The following is a 17,632-nucleotide window of genomic DNA, read 5'->3' as shown; positions in this document are numbered from 1 at the left end:
GATTAAATAAGATTACTGCCGAGAGATCTCACGATTAATAGATACTTTCATCGCGAATAAGGAGCCATTTAATCGTAATGCATATATTATTAAGAGGACATCGTCCGTGTGCAAATTGACCCGATTATGCGATTTACTTTCCATTATCGGTGTCGACGGATGTCACTGATTGTTATACGGCGCAAAGTAAATCTATGTATTTGCGTATATGGATAACAATTCCATCGCCTTTTATCTCTGAAAAAGAATTTTTAATATGTCGGATTTCTTATTATTTGTTATTGAATATTTTATGTTTGGTTTCTCCGCGAGATTTTTATCTCGTGGATTTTTAACGGTATGCGATAATGAACAAAGTAATCTATTCAACAACGACTTTTTGGTGCAACTCTGAATAGTATGTACTCTGGTAATTTTTTCTTTTTTTTAAATATAAATAAATTATACACAAGACGTTCTCAGCTACATTTATTATTTATCTATTTTATTAGTATTACACTTTTATGTGTACACATCTTGTCTAAAAAAAGACAATGAGAGAATTCTTATGACGACTGAGAATGCACATTATGAGTGCAAAGAAATACACATCTGCATTGTATTTATGATCGCTTTGCATAATAGATAACCGACGAGTAAACAAGATTGCAATGTGACTTATATTCCGGTTACTTTATTATGTTAGCTTTATTACTTAAGCAGGTGCGTCATCTGATTATTTTGTTTTCAATGCTATAAAAGTGTAAAGTTTCTCACGATCATTGAACTGTACTATTTTATCTTGCCAAACTGTAATATACATTTTTTAATTATTATTTTTAAAAATCATGCAATTATACATATATGACATATACGTCAATTGAAGAAATTTAAGTAACATATTTATAAAATATACACAAATATTTTTTTCTTAATTTATTTTTTTATTAATTTAAAAATATTAATATTAATATTATTTATGCAAGAGACAACGTGATATAGATACAGGTAAAAAATTATATATGTAATGAATGCAATGGTGCAGAATAATTATAAAGTGTCTATAATTAAGTATCTTGTAAGCCGTCATTATTATTGCTGTCTAACGTCAATAAATTACTTAAGAAATTTATACGACATAAGATATGTCATTTTACGTTTATGTTCTCCACCTCAATTTTTCTAGAATAGAAAACATATATATTATTATTCAATTTTTCATCAGTTCTCTTTTTATATTTACGATAGGTAAACGGTAATAAATACCTACATAATGTCATGTGACGGGCAATTATTACATATAATATTAAATCTGCATTTTTTCCTTGAATACGTGCCACAAATTTCTAGTTTTGTTCGAAAAAACATTTGTAATATTTTTGATAATTAAAAATCATTGAGTTATTTAACGATTATCTTTACTTTTATATTTGTAATAAACATTCTTATTATTTACATTTGTAAACAATTAAAAAGTATTACTGTATGCCTATGTATGCTGTATTAGAGTATTATAATTATAAAAAATTTAATGTCATAATGTGTATACATATTTCTTTTTTTTTGCTCCATTTTTAACTCGCTTTTCATTATTTATCTCTCGGTGCACAATCAGCTATTAAATAAGCTAATAATAAAGTTTCTCGTTAGATTGTACCAAAATTATAATTTACAATATATACTTTAAACACAAAGCATATTTATTGCAATCATTATAAATTACAAATTTTCAAACATATCTTAAATATTACATATTTTCGAATATAAATTTTATTTCCTATCTAAGAGAACGCATTAAAAGTTGCATTAGTTGAACATAATAGCAAAACAATGATAAATAAAAGTGTTTATTTTATTCCATAAAAATTAAGTTATTTAACGTTATTAATATGTATTTAATGTATATAACTATACATAAAATAAAAATAATTTTATATAATATTTTGCTCAATGCATGTTGCATCTTTTAATTTTTTTCAATTAGGTATAATGAAAATTACAATTCCAATCTATTGACACAGCCATATATGTCTCATGTGACTCGTTTGGTCATAGACAATCTTAAATTTCCGTTAAATCAACAAAATGATCATGTAGCGTCTTGAGTATGTATTATATTTAAAACAATATTAAATATAAGATCGGATTATACAAATATTGTCTAAAGAAAAATGAATATAAAAGAGAAAAATATAACAATCTGAGCAATTGGATTAATCGGTTCCTATAGAGAGTACATTCTCATGCGTCATAAAATGTCCGGTAGTGACAAAGAGATTTATGTTACAAAAGGTGTGATGCCAAGGTTGACTACAATCCTTCCATTTGTTCTTTCTATTCGCACGCAGTCCGCCCACACACGCGCGCCCGCACACACACACACACACACACACACACACACACACACACACACACACACACACACACACACCAAAGTTACAAAATATAACGTCAAAGTTACATTTCACATATTACAGTATAAAAATTTTTCTCCGACGAGTTATGATAAAGATGGATGACAGATCGTCCATGAAAGATCGCGAAGTTGGGTCAATTGATAACGCAGGATTTGCAGCATTCAATCCGAGATTTGGGGTGGAATAAACATCAAATTATTTAGGTAATTAGATAATTACGTATGCGAATTACTCGAAATATTAAAAAATAAGACGTGCTTTACGTCAACAATATGGAATAAACATTGTATGAAGCAATACAAAAAATATAATAAAAAATCGCTCTATGATCCAGATAAACGGTCTTGTTTTTTGTTCCCCTCTCACCCTGTTCCCTTCTACCTCCATACTTCGGCACGCTCTGCGATGTAGAAACATATACGATTATCTACAACTATCGCTTTGCCAAGGATGGAAATCAGATCGCGCGTTTTTTCAAGTTCTGCTGTAGGCAAATCGCTTTACTACTATTTTATGCAGTTTATAATGGAGGGAATACTTTTTTGCAGCGTTGAAACAACTTGACATAATATTATTGGTTCACTTCGATGGGCGGAGATTTATTAAAAGCTGCTCATTGGAATACTTTTTTGCCGCGTAGAATAAATTATACATTTAAATTGAGATTTAATTATATCTATAAATCTATAAATAATTATTTGTGTGCGCGCGCGCGCGCGCGTGTGTGTGTGTGTGTGTGTGTGTGTGTGTGCGTGCGTGTGCGCGCGCACGCGTGTGATTGCTATATAACTTTGATAAATTCACGTCCTGATCATGTCTCCCCGAAATTACCTATTTGTATTTCTGAATAGCAACTCAATTTTTCTTAATCCATGATTCAATCCATTTTTTTCTATAACACGAAAACATATAATTTCCTACAATTTATTGTTAATATATTTGATGATTTATACTATAATTTTTGAATAATCTAACTTCAAAAAGTTACAAATTTTTTATTTAATATATATAAACAATACTTTTTAAAATTAACTTTTAATTTAACTTAAATTAATTTAATCTTAACATAACTTTTAATCAAGTTAGTTTTTTGTTTATTTAACTTTTAATATATGTTGTCTGTAAATCAATTAACAATTAGAATATATTCCATATATTGGTATGTATATTGAATTAAATAACTCGCCCACATCTTCTATAGATTTAGATTCTATAGAAAAAAAGTGTTACTTATTATCGAATGATAAATATACCAATACATGGAAATGTAGGGAACTTGGCAATGATTATATCTGTTGATTTTTTTTAAAGATGTATTATCCATAATCTTATTAACTTTGATTAACTTAAAATCAACTAATTAAATTTATTGCCAACTACAAAATATAAAACTGATCATCTCTAATCTAATTTCTTATTTATTTTAGTTAAACGTGTTAATCAATTATTAATAAAGATATCATACTTTACATATAAATTATAATTTGCAGAAAGTAGACGAGGAAAACCAAATAATACCAGTTTTAACTTTTGCAGTTAGTAATTCATAACTTTCATAAATTTTATTTTTTTTAACGAATTGAAATTGATAAGATCAGCTCATTATAGCTATTGCATACGTGTGACTGTATTGTCGAGCTTTTACCCACTGAGCAAGTGCAATTTAATATCTTTTAATGCTAACAAGCATCTATATGTTACCTTAATTAAATCCTAGGAAGAACGATTAAGAAATTATTGCAAAAAAAAACTTTAAACTTGCGAGATGCTGCTTGAAAAATACCTCGCTAGTACCTATAAAGTATTTTTACAAAAAATTAGAATAGAAGCTAAGATCTTTTATATACAGAAGAATAAACTGCTCTTATATTTAGAAAATCTGAAATGTCTTAAAAATATATATTTTTTTATTCACATTTTGCACAATAAAAAAATACTTAGATTGTCTTGAAACTCTCTCCAATAAAAGCATAATCGCTTTATTTTAATATAGCTTATATATTTTTATGTGCCAGATACACACATACACACACACACACACACACACGCACAATATTAATTTACATTTTATATTATAATGTTTTTGAAATGTATATGAAAATATATATTATGCATACTTAAAATTAAATGCAAACATAATTTGATCCAACATACATTAATATAATTACATGTTGTTATTTGTCTTATTTAGTACTATTATCTATATTTAAAATATATGAACAAGCATTTTCTAAAATTATATTAGTCGATAAAAATTCAAAACATAATCATATATATAATTGTTTCTTACATTAAAAAACAAGCAAAATAAAATAAAAACTTGTAATATAAATTTATCTTTTCATGATTTGTATAAAAAATATTTTTTAAGCGATTTTAATCTAATTTTATAATTTATATTAACGTAAATGTAATATTAATACACATGAAAATGAACAAATAAAAGTAACATTGTAATAAACTTTTCTATTTTATTTTTATCTTCCGTGTTAATTATTGTGTTTTAGATTTGTTATAAACAATAAATTCCAGTCTAAACTGCATACGTACTAGAGAGAAAGAGAGAGAGAGAGAGAGAGAGAGAAAGAGAGAGAGAGAGAGAGAGAGAGAGAGAGAGACGGAAAGTTTGACAGCGTCAAGTTTTATGAAAAAAATATTCTTTATAAGAAAACATTTAGTTATAATAAAATATTTATTTATCTGCTTTATGTTCCCGAGAAAAAATGTTTCATATAAAAATATACATAAATATATATAATATGTCCATATATGTTTATATTAGTCTTCTTTCTTTTGTAAAATTTCTGTTTGATATTAAAAAATAATAGTCATACTGAAAAAATAGAAACTAATTTAAAAAATCATTTTTACATTGCATCTTTTAAAAAAGCTAAGTATGAAAAATTGTCCATATATAATCATATGTATTTCAGAATATTATATAATTTTTCATACTCAACTTTTTTAAAAGAACCATGCAAAAATTATTTCTTAAATTAGTTTCTGTCTTTTCAGTATGACTATTATTTTTTAATATCAGAAATTTTGCAAAAGAAAGAAGACTAATATAAATGGACATATTTTATATATATTTATATATGTTTTTATATGAAACATTTTTTTCCAGGTTAATTATTATTTTTTTCATTTTGTCTTGTATGGGTGCAAAACAGTTAATATTATTTTAATATCAAAGAATTATATTTATAATTTGATTTTATATTTAAGTTTGTCTCGATTAAAATACGCACAAAAATGAAAAGGGCGACGTACAATTTGTTCTGATAAATTAAAATTGTTATTTATTAGTCACCTAATGACAATATTTGCTTTATACGAAAAATCTACAGTTTATATGTGTAAAATGGTCCCGTTGCCCCTAAAAAAAACTTTCAGGAACAATATCGTGCAATTAGAATAAATAAAATTAGAAGCAAAAAAAGATTCGCATTCCGCAAATTGGAAAATAAAAAACGAAAATTTTGGTTATATACGCGTAAAGAGTCGGTGAGTAGAGCAATATGAAAAAATTTTTTTTTGTTTTCAACATAAAATCCAATTCATAAATTGATATTAATATGTGTACTTTAATTCTGGAAAAGAATTTCTAAATCTATAAAAAAAAAATACAAATAAAATCTCAATAATGATGTGCACGAATGACTCTACATTATCGACCTTGATCAAATTTCAAAGACACTCCAAGATCCCTTTAAGTTCATCTTTAAATGCTAGGTAATAAAAAAAATAATAATACAGTATTTTTAAGATAAACTTAAGACAATTTATTGGAGATCAAATTATGAATACTAGCCAAATATAATAAAAGTGGCACGATACGAAGAGAGATCAGGATCGGATGGGAGTTCTACGAAGCCTACGGTAAAAAAAATAACAAGTATTGCCGCTAACAAAATGAAGTCTATCCGTAATACTTACGTTGTCCAGCATTTTGTGCATCTGAAATAAAACAAACGTATACCAACAAACGTATCTAAACGTTGGAAATAAAAAGGAAAAAATTACCTAGCGCAAGGAAAATGCGAATGGAGCAAAAAGGTGTCCATAGAGGTGTGTGTGCGAGTACATACATATACAGTGAAAGTGAGTCCCGCTTCGAACGGTAGGGCCGGCCCTGGTGGAGAGAGATGAATCGTGACATCGGCATTGGCATCGGCGCGCTCAGCCAGCGGTTGCTATGACGACCGGCGATCATCTTCTTCCCACTACTGCTACAAAACGTAGCCCGCGCCACCGTCGCGCCACCATCTCACCGCCATCCGCCACCACCGTGACCGTCGAGGAGCAGCGAAGAGGAGCACGGAGCACGGAGCTCCCCTCCAACCTTCAATTCGCGTCAGTGCCGTCAGTCGCAGTTGGTCGCAGTCAGTCGCTCGGAGTCGGTTAGCCCGTGTCGACAGGGGGGTTATCGCGTGCACTGCACGTTCCAAGCGGCGACGCGTGTGCGTAAACGCGCGCGAGGGCGCGCGCGCGCGCGCGTGGTGTGCCTGTGTGTTTAGTGTGCGTATACGCGCGTCGTTGTCGTATCTTCGCTGCACATGTTTCGATCGCGTCGTCAACGTCGTCTCGGCCCCGACTCTCTCGCGATCTCGTCGGCTAAACGCGGGCGGTGAACGCGCGCGTCCTTCCCGGCCCTGCGAAAACGAGAGACACACGCACGCACACACACATACATACATATATCCCGAATTCGCCCGTCGGTTTACTCCCCCACGTTCAATAATGAGGGACATGGCAGGTAAGATCGCCGAGTTGAAGTTCGAGGCACCCCTCGCGCGCTTCGAGGAGGAGGACACCGCCAGCCTGAAAAACATGAACCTCCTGACAGGTGCGAAATACAACATACCGCTCCTTATTTACCCCGACGTGTACGCCCGGAGCGTGGCATCTCTCCCTCTCTCTCTCTCTCTCTCTCTCTCTCTCTCTCTCTCTCTCGCGGCGCGTTTGGCCGTTCCTGTTCGTCGCCGTTGTCCGGGGCACGCGAGTGCTTCCACCGAAATTTTGTCAAATTAACGACGAACCGAGATCGGAGACTAACGTAGGCCCTCGAGCTGTTATTCCCACGCCAAATGACGTAAGGCATTGCGCGATCCTATTTTGCACACTTTACCGCAGACCGCTGAAATTTTCATGGAAATTCATGGAAACGTTAAATCACCGAGGAATAATATCGGTGATGTAATTCTGTACGAGGTGCCGCGCGCGACCCGAATTTTTCATTCCGATAAATCGATCTCTCGCGCCACGAATGGATTAAAAGTACCGAGAAAAAAATACCTGCGTTTCTTCCTCGGGGGGGGGGGGGGGGATCGACAGGTGTTACCTGCGAGTCTCGCAGGGCGTCCCCGCGGCGCGGGGTTCCCCGATCGGTCTTCTTTCGCAGGGCGCTCTCGCAACGCCCGCGCTCGATACGCCCCGGAAAAAAAAATGTTCTACCTGCTCGACGACACTAGCCCAGAATGACTGGGAAAACGAAAAAGCCAGATTTACTCGACTTGGCCCGAGACGACGATCTCGCTCTCCGAATTTATTTTTGTCGTTCGGTCGCGTTCGGCCGGTTCCTCTAACTTTACGGTAGGATTTCTTCGAATTCACACTCGAGAAATGCTCGCGAATACGTTCGAGTGCGACGTATTTTCCCTCGTAGACACCCACGATCCCCTGCCGCCAATTCCACGCGAAGGCCATTAATTCTCGCCGCGATAATAACCGACCCTCTCCGTGCCTTTTCAGATCGTAGAGATCTTGTGTCTCTGAGAAAATAATAAGCGATCTGCCGAGTCTTTTGATCAACGTCCGCAGTGTGCTTTATGTTCATCTGTTAACCATGCAATTTAATTGCATAACGCGATAAGACGCGATGTTTTCAAATGTGTGCGAATTAAAAGTCATCTCGCAGATCTTTTGAAGACCTTAAGTTATCTGCGTCGTAGATTCGGACGAGAGTATATATTACTGAGAGGGATGAGTTAGGTACGCTCTTATTGGAGCGACAACGAGCGGCGTCGCGTCTCGATAACGCTCGATATCGTGTCGCCAGTCGTCGCGACCTCGGTTCATCTTTGTGTTTCGTCAATATCAAGTTGTAGCGTGTCGAGGGTTAAATCGGAAGAAAAAAAACCGACATCGTCGATCATTTATAGCTAAAAGAAAATATATTTAAATCTCTTAAAAATGCTGATAGGCATAGGAAATTTCTTCGAGAGATGATTTGTAGTAACATTCTCGAATTTATGTAATTAAGAGATGTACCGTTCCCTTGTCTCCCCCACCGTCAGGCGTATCTGTATCTCTTACTACTCGTTCCCTTGATTCCCCAGAACAATTATTGGACGCCAGCCTGGACGCGAGTTTCGGCGAGAATTGTAATAACGCCAACGAGCCGCCTACGACACACGAAAACGGCACCGACATCCTCCAGGAAGGGACATTCAGTCCGTTCAGCGGCAGCCTCGAGGATCTCGTAAACACCTTCGACGAGAAGATCACGTCTTGCTTCCGCGATTACGGCACTGATGTGGAATCGTTGGCTCCGGTGCAGGTGCGAACGCAAGAGGAGATCATGAATGAATGCCAGTAAGTCATTCATCACATAATTGATAATTATCTTAATGATTTCAAGCACTTATTGAACGAGACGAGATTATTATCGCACCTCGTTTAATAAGTACTTGATATTACATATGAAATAATCTGGTAATATTACTTTTATTACGTCCATGAATTACGTATTGTTTACACAAAACTTTTTTGTGTAGACTGTACAATGTAAATTATTGCAAATTAGATAATAATATGGAAAAAAGCGATTGAACAATAAGATTGTTAATAAAATAGAAATATACAATATTAAAGATAAAAACGACATACAATTTACACTACATTTGATTAAATTTGAATCTTCTATGAACTAATGCAGATTATATTGTTTGCGTGAATAACATTGCGCGCGTAAAAAAAAGTTACATTGTATACACATGATATAAATCTACTTTACATGTAAATGCTTACCCCCCGCTTTTAATAATTATTTAATATATGCTTATGCGTCATCGTTAAAAATTATCTCAGGATCGCGCATGTTTGACCCCATTGACGCAATTACTTTAATTAACCCTAGTTAAATGTATTCGTAAACAGCCGCGAACTCTCTCGTGCGTGCGACCGTGCGATTTTTCGGTTCGCATAACGAGAGCTCAGTTTACGGATTCATACCGGTTTCACCGCGTATCTGTGGAAAATAAATCGGGACGTGTCAACGACAAGCCTCGAGTACACGCACGCCTGAAAATGATCGGGTAAACGCGCGCGTATTAAAATCGACGTTTACGTTTTGCGGTTCGCTCTCCTGTAGCCTTGTTTTTCAAAAGTGACGATTGCCACGACGGATATAATCACTTATCGCATTACCGTTAATCCGTTTGCTCGTCGCATAACAGCACGTGATACGTAACGCGTAATAACGGGGAGTATTCCCATCCATCCGGAGAGTAGAACGTGGTCCAGTAATCTATCTTTCATCTTGATCATTCCTCGCCGACGACCTCACGCTCGCTCTCTCTCGTTCTCTCTTCTTGCTCTTCTCTTTCCTTAAAGCGCGTCAGCAATTTCACTTAATGCTCCGTTTAATGCACTGCTGCAGCACAGTGCAACCCAATTAGGTGGACGATTTCGCTGCTCATCTATGTCAGTGAAGTAATCCTGGTTGAAAGGCTCATGTTGAATGGAAAAAATTGTCAAAAACGTTGTCTTGCGTGATCATTTTTTAATAAAAATGGAAAGTCTATGTTAATTGAACGTCAATGTAACAATTTGATCTTATTATTTGAAGCAAACGTATTTTTAAAAAACGAACAAAAATTAAACTTCTCATATTCGCTACGATAGTAACCCTCGATAGTAATCGATTTCTCAACAGAAGAAGTGTGTCGACACCGTTAATACTCTCTACATGATGTTTACGGCGAGCGTCAGCTTTCTCTCCGAAGTAGCCGCAGCGTCCGCTCCACACCAAAAAAGTGCATCTCATTTGTACGATTCGTATGAACGTTTCCTAGTGACATAAAATATCATTTTGACTGACGCTATTTCTTTTCTGCCCGTAGCATGTAGATTTATTAATTTTGTATTAAAAAAAGAGATATGAGTATTACGAGTTATGAAAGTAGAAATGAAACTAATAACGCTTAAATAAATTCAAGACATGGATCTGCTATTTTTGGCATTCTTGGTTTTATATATATAGGGTGTCCCTGAATATGTTGGTCAACGATCGTAAAAAGATAGAAGGGATTGAGATGAACATAAAAGTCCAATATTGTCTTGGGTTAGGTCCACTAATAATCGAGATATTAGCGTATGGGATCTGCAAAAATCTAATTAATTTCTATCGTAATTGAGAACAATAAATTAATGAAAGCTTATCGTACATTCACGATAGATCTTTTCTTCCGCGTTATAGCTCGAGCGGATCGAGCTCTTCCCTCGGCACGCTTTCATTCGCATAATTTGAAAAATTAATACCTCGATATTGGTGGACCTAACTCAAGACTTAATCAAAGACAATATTGGACTTTTATGTTCATCTCGATTCCTTCTACCTTTTTACGAGCGTTGACCAACATGTTCAGGGACATCCTATATATATATATATATATATATATATATATATATACATATACATTGTAGAATTGAAGAAAAATTTGATACGTGTAACTTAATAACTAATTTCTTTTTTTTCATAGTAATATACATGCAACAGTAGCATTTCACATTTGACATGAATCGTTTTTTTATCAGCCTTTTTCTTATCAGCTACGCTATGCGCAACGAATTCATGTAGCGAAGTACAGCGAAATCTTTTAAGGCAACCTTGACGCACATCTCCGGCGAGACATGTTGACGCAGGCATGATTCAAACTACGTCGTAAACGTAAGTTTGAGTTGATTCACACAAGATACGACGTAATTCTTGATTCAAGCGAAAAGGCAAACAGTCACTTTCCAAAATTCCTTCGGTTCCGTATGTTAAATTGACATCTTATCAGTTTTGGGATGTTAACAAAATTTTTCGAGAATAAATAAATAAATAAAATTGACATTAAATATAATATATTGAACAGCATTTCGGTGCTTATGATCATCTTTACGGATTTCTAAGCGGGAAAGGGTCGAGGCTTCACGCTACGATAGACAATCCCGGCAAATATTTTAGTCGCAGAGTGTAAATTACAGTCGCAACACGCGCTCGCGGACAAGGCAAGGCTGCACGTTCTAACGAGCATAACCGAGCGCAGCAGGTGAAATTCAACGAAGCGCGAAATTGTCTCTTCTTCCGCGCGCAACCACGCACAGGGCTGTTAAAATTACATTGGATCATTCGCCTCATCATCCGCCATTGTACGGAGCTAGGCACTGCGCGATTTTCGATCGGTTCGTTAATTGCTTATTCGCATCCTTTGCAAGTGCGAGATAATGGATTAAATTTGTTTTTATATATCTCTGTTGATGTGAAAAAGTCGCATTTGTCTTAAAACTGTAAAATTTGGAGAATGTAGCCGTTCAGACATTTATTATGATCACAAGTTGTGTAGGAGATCCGCTTCAAAAAGAAAAATATCGCGCGCAGCTTACAAGAATTTTGTGAGGAGATTAAAGAGGTAAATGAGAAAAGAGCCGCTCTAATAACAAACATGACACTGGCATACAGGTTTTTCTTACTCTTCTCTCAGCTCCCTCTCCTTAAGTAATTTGCCTTCTACGATTCGTGGTTTTTGTGGGACGAGCGACTCAAATGGCACTGATCGATTTACGTACGGCGTTACAGAAGGGCGTTCGGCGAGGGTGACATTCAAATGGCACGTTCTCTCCATTCCGGTGACTAATAAGGCCATCGACCTGATTGCGATTGCGACAAAGCCGCGGTAGCGATGCGAGTGCACGCGCATTTTTGAAGCGCTTGCATTCTCCGCGTTGCCGTGCGTTACCTATTACGCCGTTCGTCGCGATCCAACGCGTTTAAATGCAGTTTCTATGTAATTTTTGAGCCGCACTTTCTAGCGCGAGGCTAAACGTAACGCCCAAGTACCCGGCCGCGCCGGAAACGCGCCTCGAACGTAGAATTAATACACGTTTATTCCCTTTGATTATTCGGGCGTAATACACATCATCGTTGCGTGCGACCGATGTAGCAGCTTCTCAGAATCCAAATCAATTTCTCTGTATTTCTATAAGTAAGAAATAATGGAAACTGACAAAGCTACAAGTTATGTAATCGCCGGGTACTGAAATTCGTAAAAAATTAAGTTGATCAGTTTGGCGTTCAACAGTTTTACATCCGTATACAGAGTCTTATCTATTAATATATTTTTTTCTGGAAATATATTACGTTTACAAAATTTACTTTTTTTTTTTTTTGTTCAATTTTAGTATCAAATGACTTGTGTTGGAGTTGTATAGCTCGATAGATGGACACGAAAATAAGTCATTTCCTTTATTGATACCATGTCTCATGAGTGTTTTGATACTGACGAAAACGCATGACGTGAAAATTTAATCTCTGTTTTGCTCCTTCGTTCGTATCGAGCTACACCACCCTCCAAACAGAGAGCGAACGTCAATATTGGCGCGCACGCGCCTCAGTTGGCGACGGTCACATCTACGGGGTGCTACGGGGGTAAATTTATACACGCGGAGGCTATAAAAGAATTTGTCCGATTTTAATTAAGAAAAAATTTATAATTTAATTAAATAACTTCTCTTGCCTTCTCTCATGATTCTCACACATTTTGCGGGAAGCAAACGAATTTAGAAGGATCAATAGGATTGTTTGTGCAAAATTGCGAAATTCCAATTTTTCAAGATTAAACTAATTTTACAATCGCTAAGCTTCCCTTTATCCTTTCCTACTCGCTTGTGATTTTTACACAAGCGCTTGGAAATTAAAAAGCTAAATTAGCTTGGCGAAGGCTTTGTACGTACCGTATGGTATAAAATGTCTGGCCTTTTCGATGCGAACAACGTGTGCGCTGGAGATAAAGCCACTTTACATTAATCAGGGACTCAAGTGGACTGAGTTGACCTCGATTTATTAACCCACGGCATCAAATGGCCGATCAATGCGTTGACTCTCTCTGGCATCCGTTGCAGTCGTTTTTTTATTTTCACAAATGCAAACAAAATACACATACATGCGAATTTTGAACAAAATAAATGCTTAGCTCGAAATATCTCACATTCTCAGCATATATAATACATAATATAAATTTTAATCACTCTAATTCACTTGAACTGTAACATTTCTTCATACAATTTTACAAGAAGAGAGAAATACAAGAAATTTTCAATTAATATATTTACATGTTTGGAATTTGAGAAATTTATATGTAAAAACTGACGGACTTTCTGAAAAATGTTGATTGATGGAAAAATAATAAATTTTAACCTTCTTATCGTTTACTTATTTGAAAAACAAATACGAGGCAAAAGATTCGTGATAAGTAAACGCGAATATTTCAAGTTAGCAAAACAGAGATATTTTAAGAGAGAGAGAGAGAGAGCTTTCTTGTTATGACTTGTAAATAAAGCATATGGCTTTTGTCACCCATCGGCAGAGTGTCTTTCTGCGGAAGAATATATTGAAGGCAGAAGAAGAAAAAGAAATTAATAGCCGATTGAAGGATATTACAGACTGAATGCCGTTTTTGCTGCTCGGCTCCCACGAAATACATTGTTCGCAAATTCGCACTGCGGGGAGCCTTCGTTACGGCGGTCTGGCCGTTCTTCTCGCATAAAAAATCACTTCCTTTAGAAAACGGCACGTTATCGTCGTAACGTCGTTGACTTACGTTTTGTTTGCACATGATTAAATGTCTTATCTATGCAGTATACGTACAATGCGTAACGCAGGAAACGCCCACAGCCTGCAATGATTCACGCGGCGTCCTAGAAAGTCTGTCGCTCTCATCACCATAGAGGGTGTCCTAAATGCGTCCCAAATATGAAACTGCTCACGGATATTATATAAATTATATAAACACACGCGGTATATTAAAAGAGGAAGACTCTCGAGTGAAGAACTTGTCTCTCTCAGCTATATATAGGATGTTCCAAATGCGTGTTTCTACATTGTGGAACAACATACGATGGCACGACTCAATAATATTGTGGCATTATATCATTCTCGTAGGAACATCTGCATTTATTGATCGCGTATTACACGTCATGCTCTTGTAATATCTCGTAAATCGTCCTTCACGCTAAAATTATTCAATATCTTTGTCATATGTTCTCATTAACCTTTAGGATGAACGCCGGAAACTATTGTGATATTTTTATAAGCATATGCTTTCTTTATTCACTGTATATAAGTATATGTAGAGAGAGAAGAGATTAGAAATTATGAAGATTGTTTTGAAGAATTGTTTTAAAATAATCTCGTTACTTCAATGCTGGTAAAATGATTAAAAGCATGCAAGCCCCTATTAAAGCAATGGAAGACAATCTCTTCTCTTGCACGCATTTAAAAAAAATTATCTAAAATTGATTTTGTCATGAGAAAATTAACGTCCTGCAGGCTTTAAAGATTTTCAAATAAAAATTGAAATCATAAAAATTCCATGTAGACGAACCCCCCAAAAATCTGTGACATATAAATTTAGTTACCTCAACTGAAGAATGATGTGGATTAGAAGTATGAGTAATCTGTGAAAAGTTATTTTATATAAATATAAGTGACATAAGTATAAGATTAAGCTATTGCATGACTCTTAGCAAACACCAAGAGATTCTTTGCGCCTCACAATTATACATTATATGTTTATAAGTCATTAAATTTTTTTGCAGGATGTGGTGGACGATCACTGGAACTTTCGGGAATATATTACCTATCGACTGGAGTAAGTCCTACGCGCGAAAAATGCATATGCCCGCTTTGAATTTGAACGAAGCACCCGCTTCAACAGAAAGGTAGATACATTTTTCGTTTCTTGTGCATTAAATTATTTGTTACAATTATTCGAAAGTTTATTTTGCAGAGTTTACTATGCGTTTTGAAAATTAAAATTTTTCTAAATGACTACTATGATAGACTACATAACTTTGCTTCTTCACATCGGCCTTAGCGCTTGTAAATTCAACTTTTGGATTTTTGTTCGCTGTAGACCTGAACTAGAGGATTTGAGTAGCGAAGACGAGGCAGTTGCTACAGATTTGGATATGCATGCTTTAATCTTATCCAGCAGTACCGATACTCACAGTCCGGAAGAGCCGCTGAAAACCGCCGAAGAAGTTCTCCGTGAGATAGATGACATAATGCAGGTATAATCTCGGCACAATAAAGTATCCTTGTTGGATAGTGACAAAATTAATGACTCTGTATCTTATCGTTGTCAGGAAAGTCCTTCAATGGAAAGATCACCGGATTCAGAGGATTCTTTATTGGACAGCGATGAGGCTTTAGAAAGAAGTAGAGAAGTACTTGGATCACCACTTCACGAGAAGAGTATGTTTTAAAATATTAAAGTTATTCGTGTTAAACATAATATACAGATAAATTAATTTTTTAAATAAAAAAACCGTTGTATTTTTAGAACTGAAGCAACTTTCCTCCAGCCAACTGACTGAACTTTTCGGAGAAATGGAATCCTTGGTTGCAGCTTTGAGCGAAACACTGATTGCTGAACTTGCGCTTCGAGATGAACTAGAATATGAAAAAGAACTCAAAAATCAGTTTATTTCTTTACTGTTGGCTGTGCAAAATCGGCGTAGGCAACATCACGTTACAAAGAAGAGAAATCAAATGCAGAATGGTACCAGTCCATTGCCACAACATAGGTCTTTGCAGGAACCGAAGGTAACGTTGAGTTGTACATTTGCATAATATCAGCTGTTAAATTACAAATACTTGTACAGAAAATTAAATTTTCAATAAAGAACAATTTCCAATAAGTTAATTGAACAATTTAGAACAAGATAAAAAACGACATATATAATTCTTATTATTATTACAGTACCTGACAACCGTTATTCCATATCATACAGATAGTGGTCCCCCAGACAATCAAGCCTTGCAAGTACTTATCAAAAGTAAGTGTTTAATTATAAATTATAATTTTATATATCTCTAATTGAACATATATATTAACAACATATTTATTTACAGTATTAAAAGCCATTAGCGAGGACAGCCCGACAGTACCCACTTTGCTAACGGATTATATACTCAAAGGTAATTGAATATTTAATTCAATTTTTAATTAAATTTACTATATTAACACACAGTAAGAATATTAATAATTTTTTAACTCAAAAAAGTTACAGAAAATGATCAAAAAGCATTGCCAATTGTCAATGACTTAAAAAATATAAAGCTGTCATTCTAATTTCAGTGTTATGCCCGACTTAAAACAGAATATGTGGAAAAGAAAAACAAATGTCAACAAAATACCATGTGCTCTCTTCTTCTTGCCAGTACGCTTTCAGCCGTCATTGTGCCGCATGTTATTGCGTAACTAGTTTATAAGTTGTACTTCAGTCACACTCGATTATTATATTGGCTGTAGAAGTAGATAAGGTCTTCGATATTCTATCTAGTCTTAATTTATATATTATTACGATATGTATATTACTTGCTTAAGGTATCATAAGTATATTTTTAATAACTCGCGTAACATATTATTGACTCGCGTAAATCATGTCATTTTCTTACGATTTTCATATTTATATTGTACCATGACTCATATCAATTCAGTTTTGTATTTTTTCTTGTACATAAGAATCCCGAGGGAAAGCTTTCATGCAGAGTCAACGCAAAGACAGCACAGAGCTCCTTATCTAGGATCTCACAAAATGCTACTTGTGTAGATCGATATCTATTTAAGGAATTCAAATTAGTGTACATTGTTGTAATGCTAATTAGTATCTAGAGATATTTCATTCACCGATATATCAACTCAGAGTGAAAATTTTGCAGTGACGGTCAGTTAAATCACTTGCCCCCACCATACGATAATGTAATTGTTCTCACGCAATGCGCAAAGGCTCGGAACACTGTGTTTGTTAAAGTAAAAAAATAAATTGTACGACCTCATTGCTCTCTCAGATGTAATTTTTTTGTCAATTTAATTGCATCTTACTCATATCCTTACACCTCGATTCCTCGACTTCTCGCAATTTCTCTTTAATTCACACGCACACACACACACATACACACTTCA

The 17,632-nt window shown here is 35.1% G+C and overlaps 1 protein-coding gene across 1 annotated transcript; it reads left to right on the top strand.

The window, feature by feature from the left end:
• The first annotated feature begins 6,812 nt into the window (after positions 1–6,812).
• On the top strand, positions 6,813–17,523 carry LOC105838862 (fasciculation and elongation protein zeta-2). The gene is made up of 9 exons (XM_012684755.3): positions 6,813–7,245; positions 8,738–8,993; positions 15,261–15,383; positions 15,578–15,734; positions 15,810–15,918; positions 16,007–16,269; positions 16,427–16,502; positions 16,579–16,644; positions 16,805–17,523. Exons 1-9 carry the CDS (start codon positions 7,140–7,142, stop codon positions 16,819–16,821), a joined length of 1,173 nt encoding a protein of 390 aa, XP_012540209.1. The 5' UTR covers positions 6,813–7,139; the 3' UTR covers positions 16,822–17,523.
• Positions 17,524–17,632: the final 109 nt, after the last annotated feature.

This window comes from Monomorium pharaonis, chromosome 5 (genome assembly GCF_013373865.1).
Source record: "Monomorium pharaonis isolate MP-MQ-018 chromosome 5, ASM1337386v2, whole genome shotgun sequence".
Classification (NCBI taxonomy): Eukaryota; Metazoa; Arthropoda; class Insecta; order Hymenoptera; family Formicidae; genus Monomorium; species Monomorium pharaonis.
This window is presented reverse-complemented; position numbering and strand designations above follow the sequence as displayed.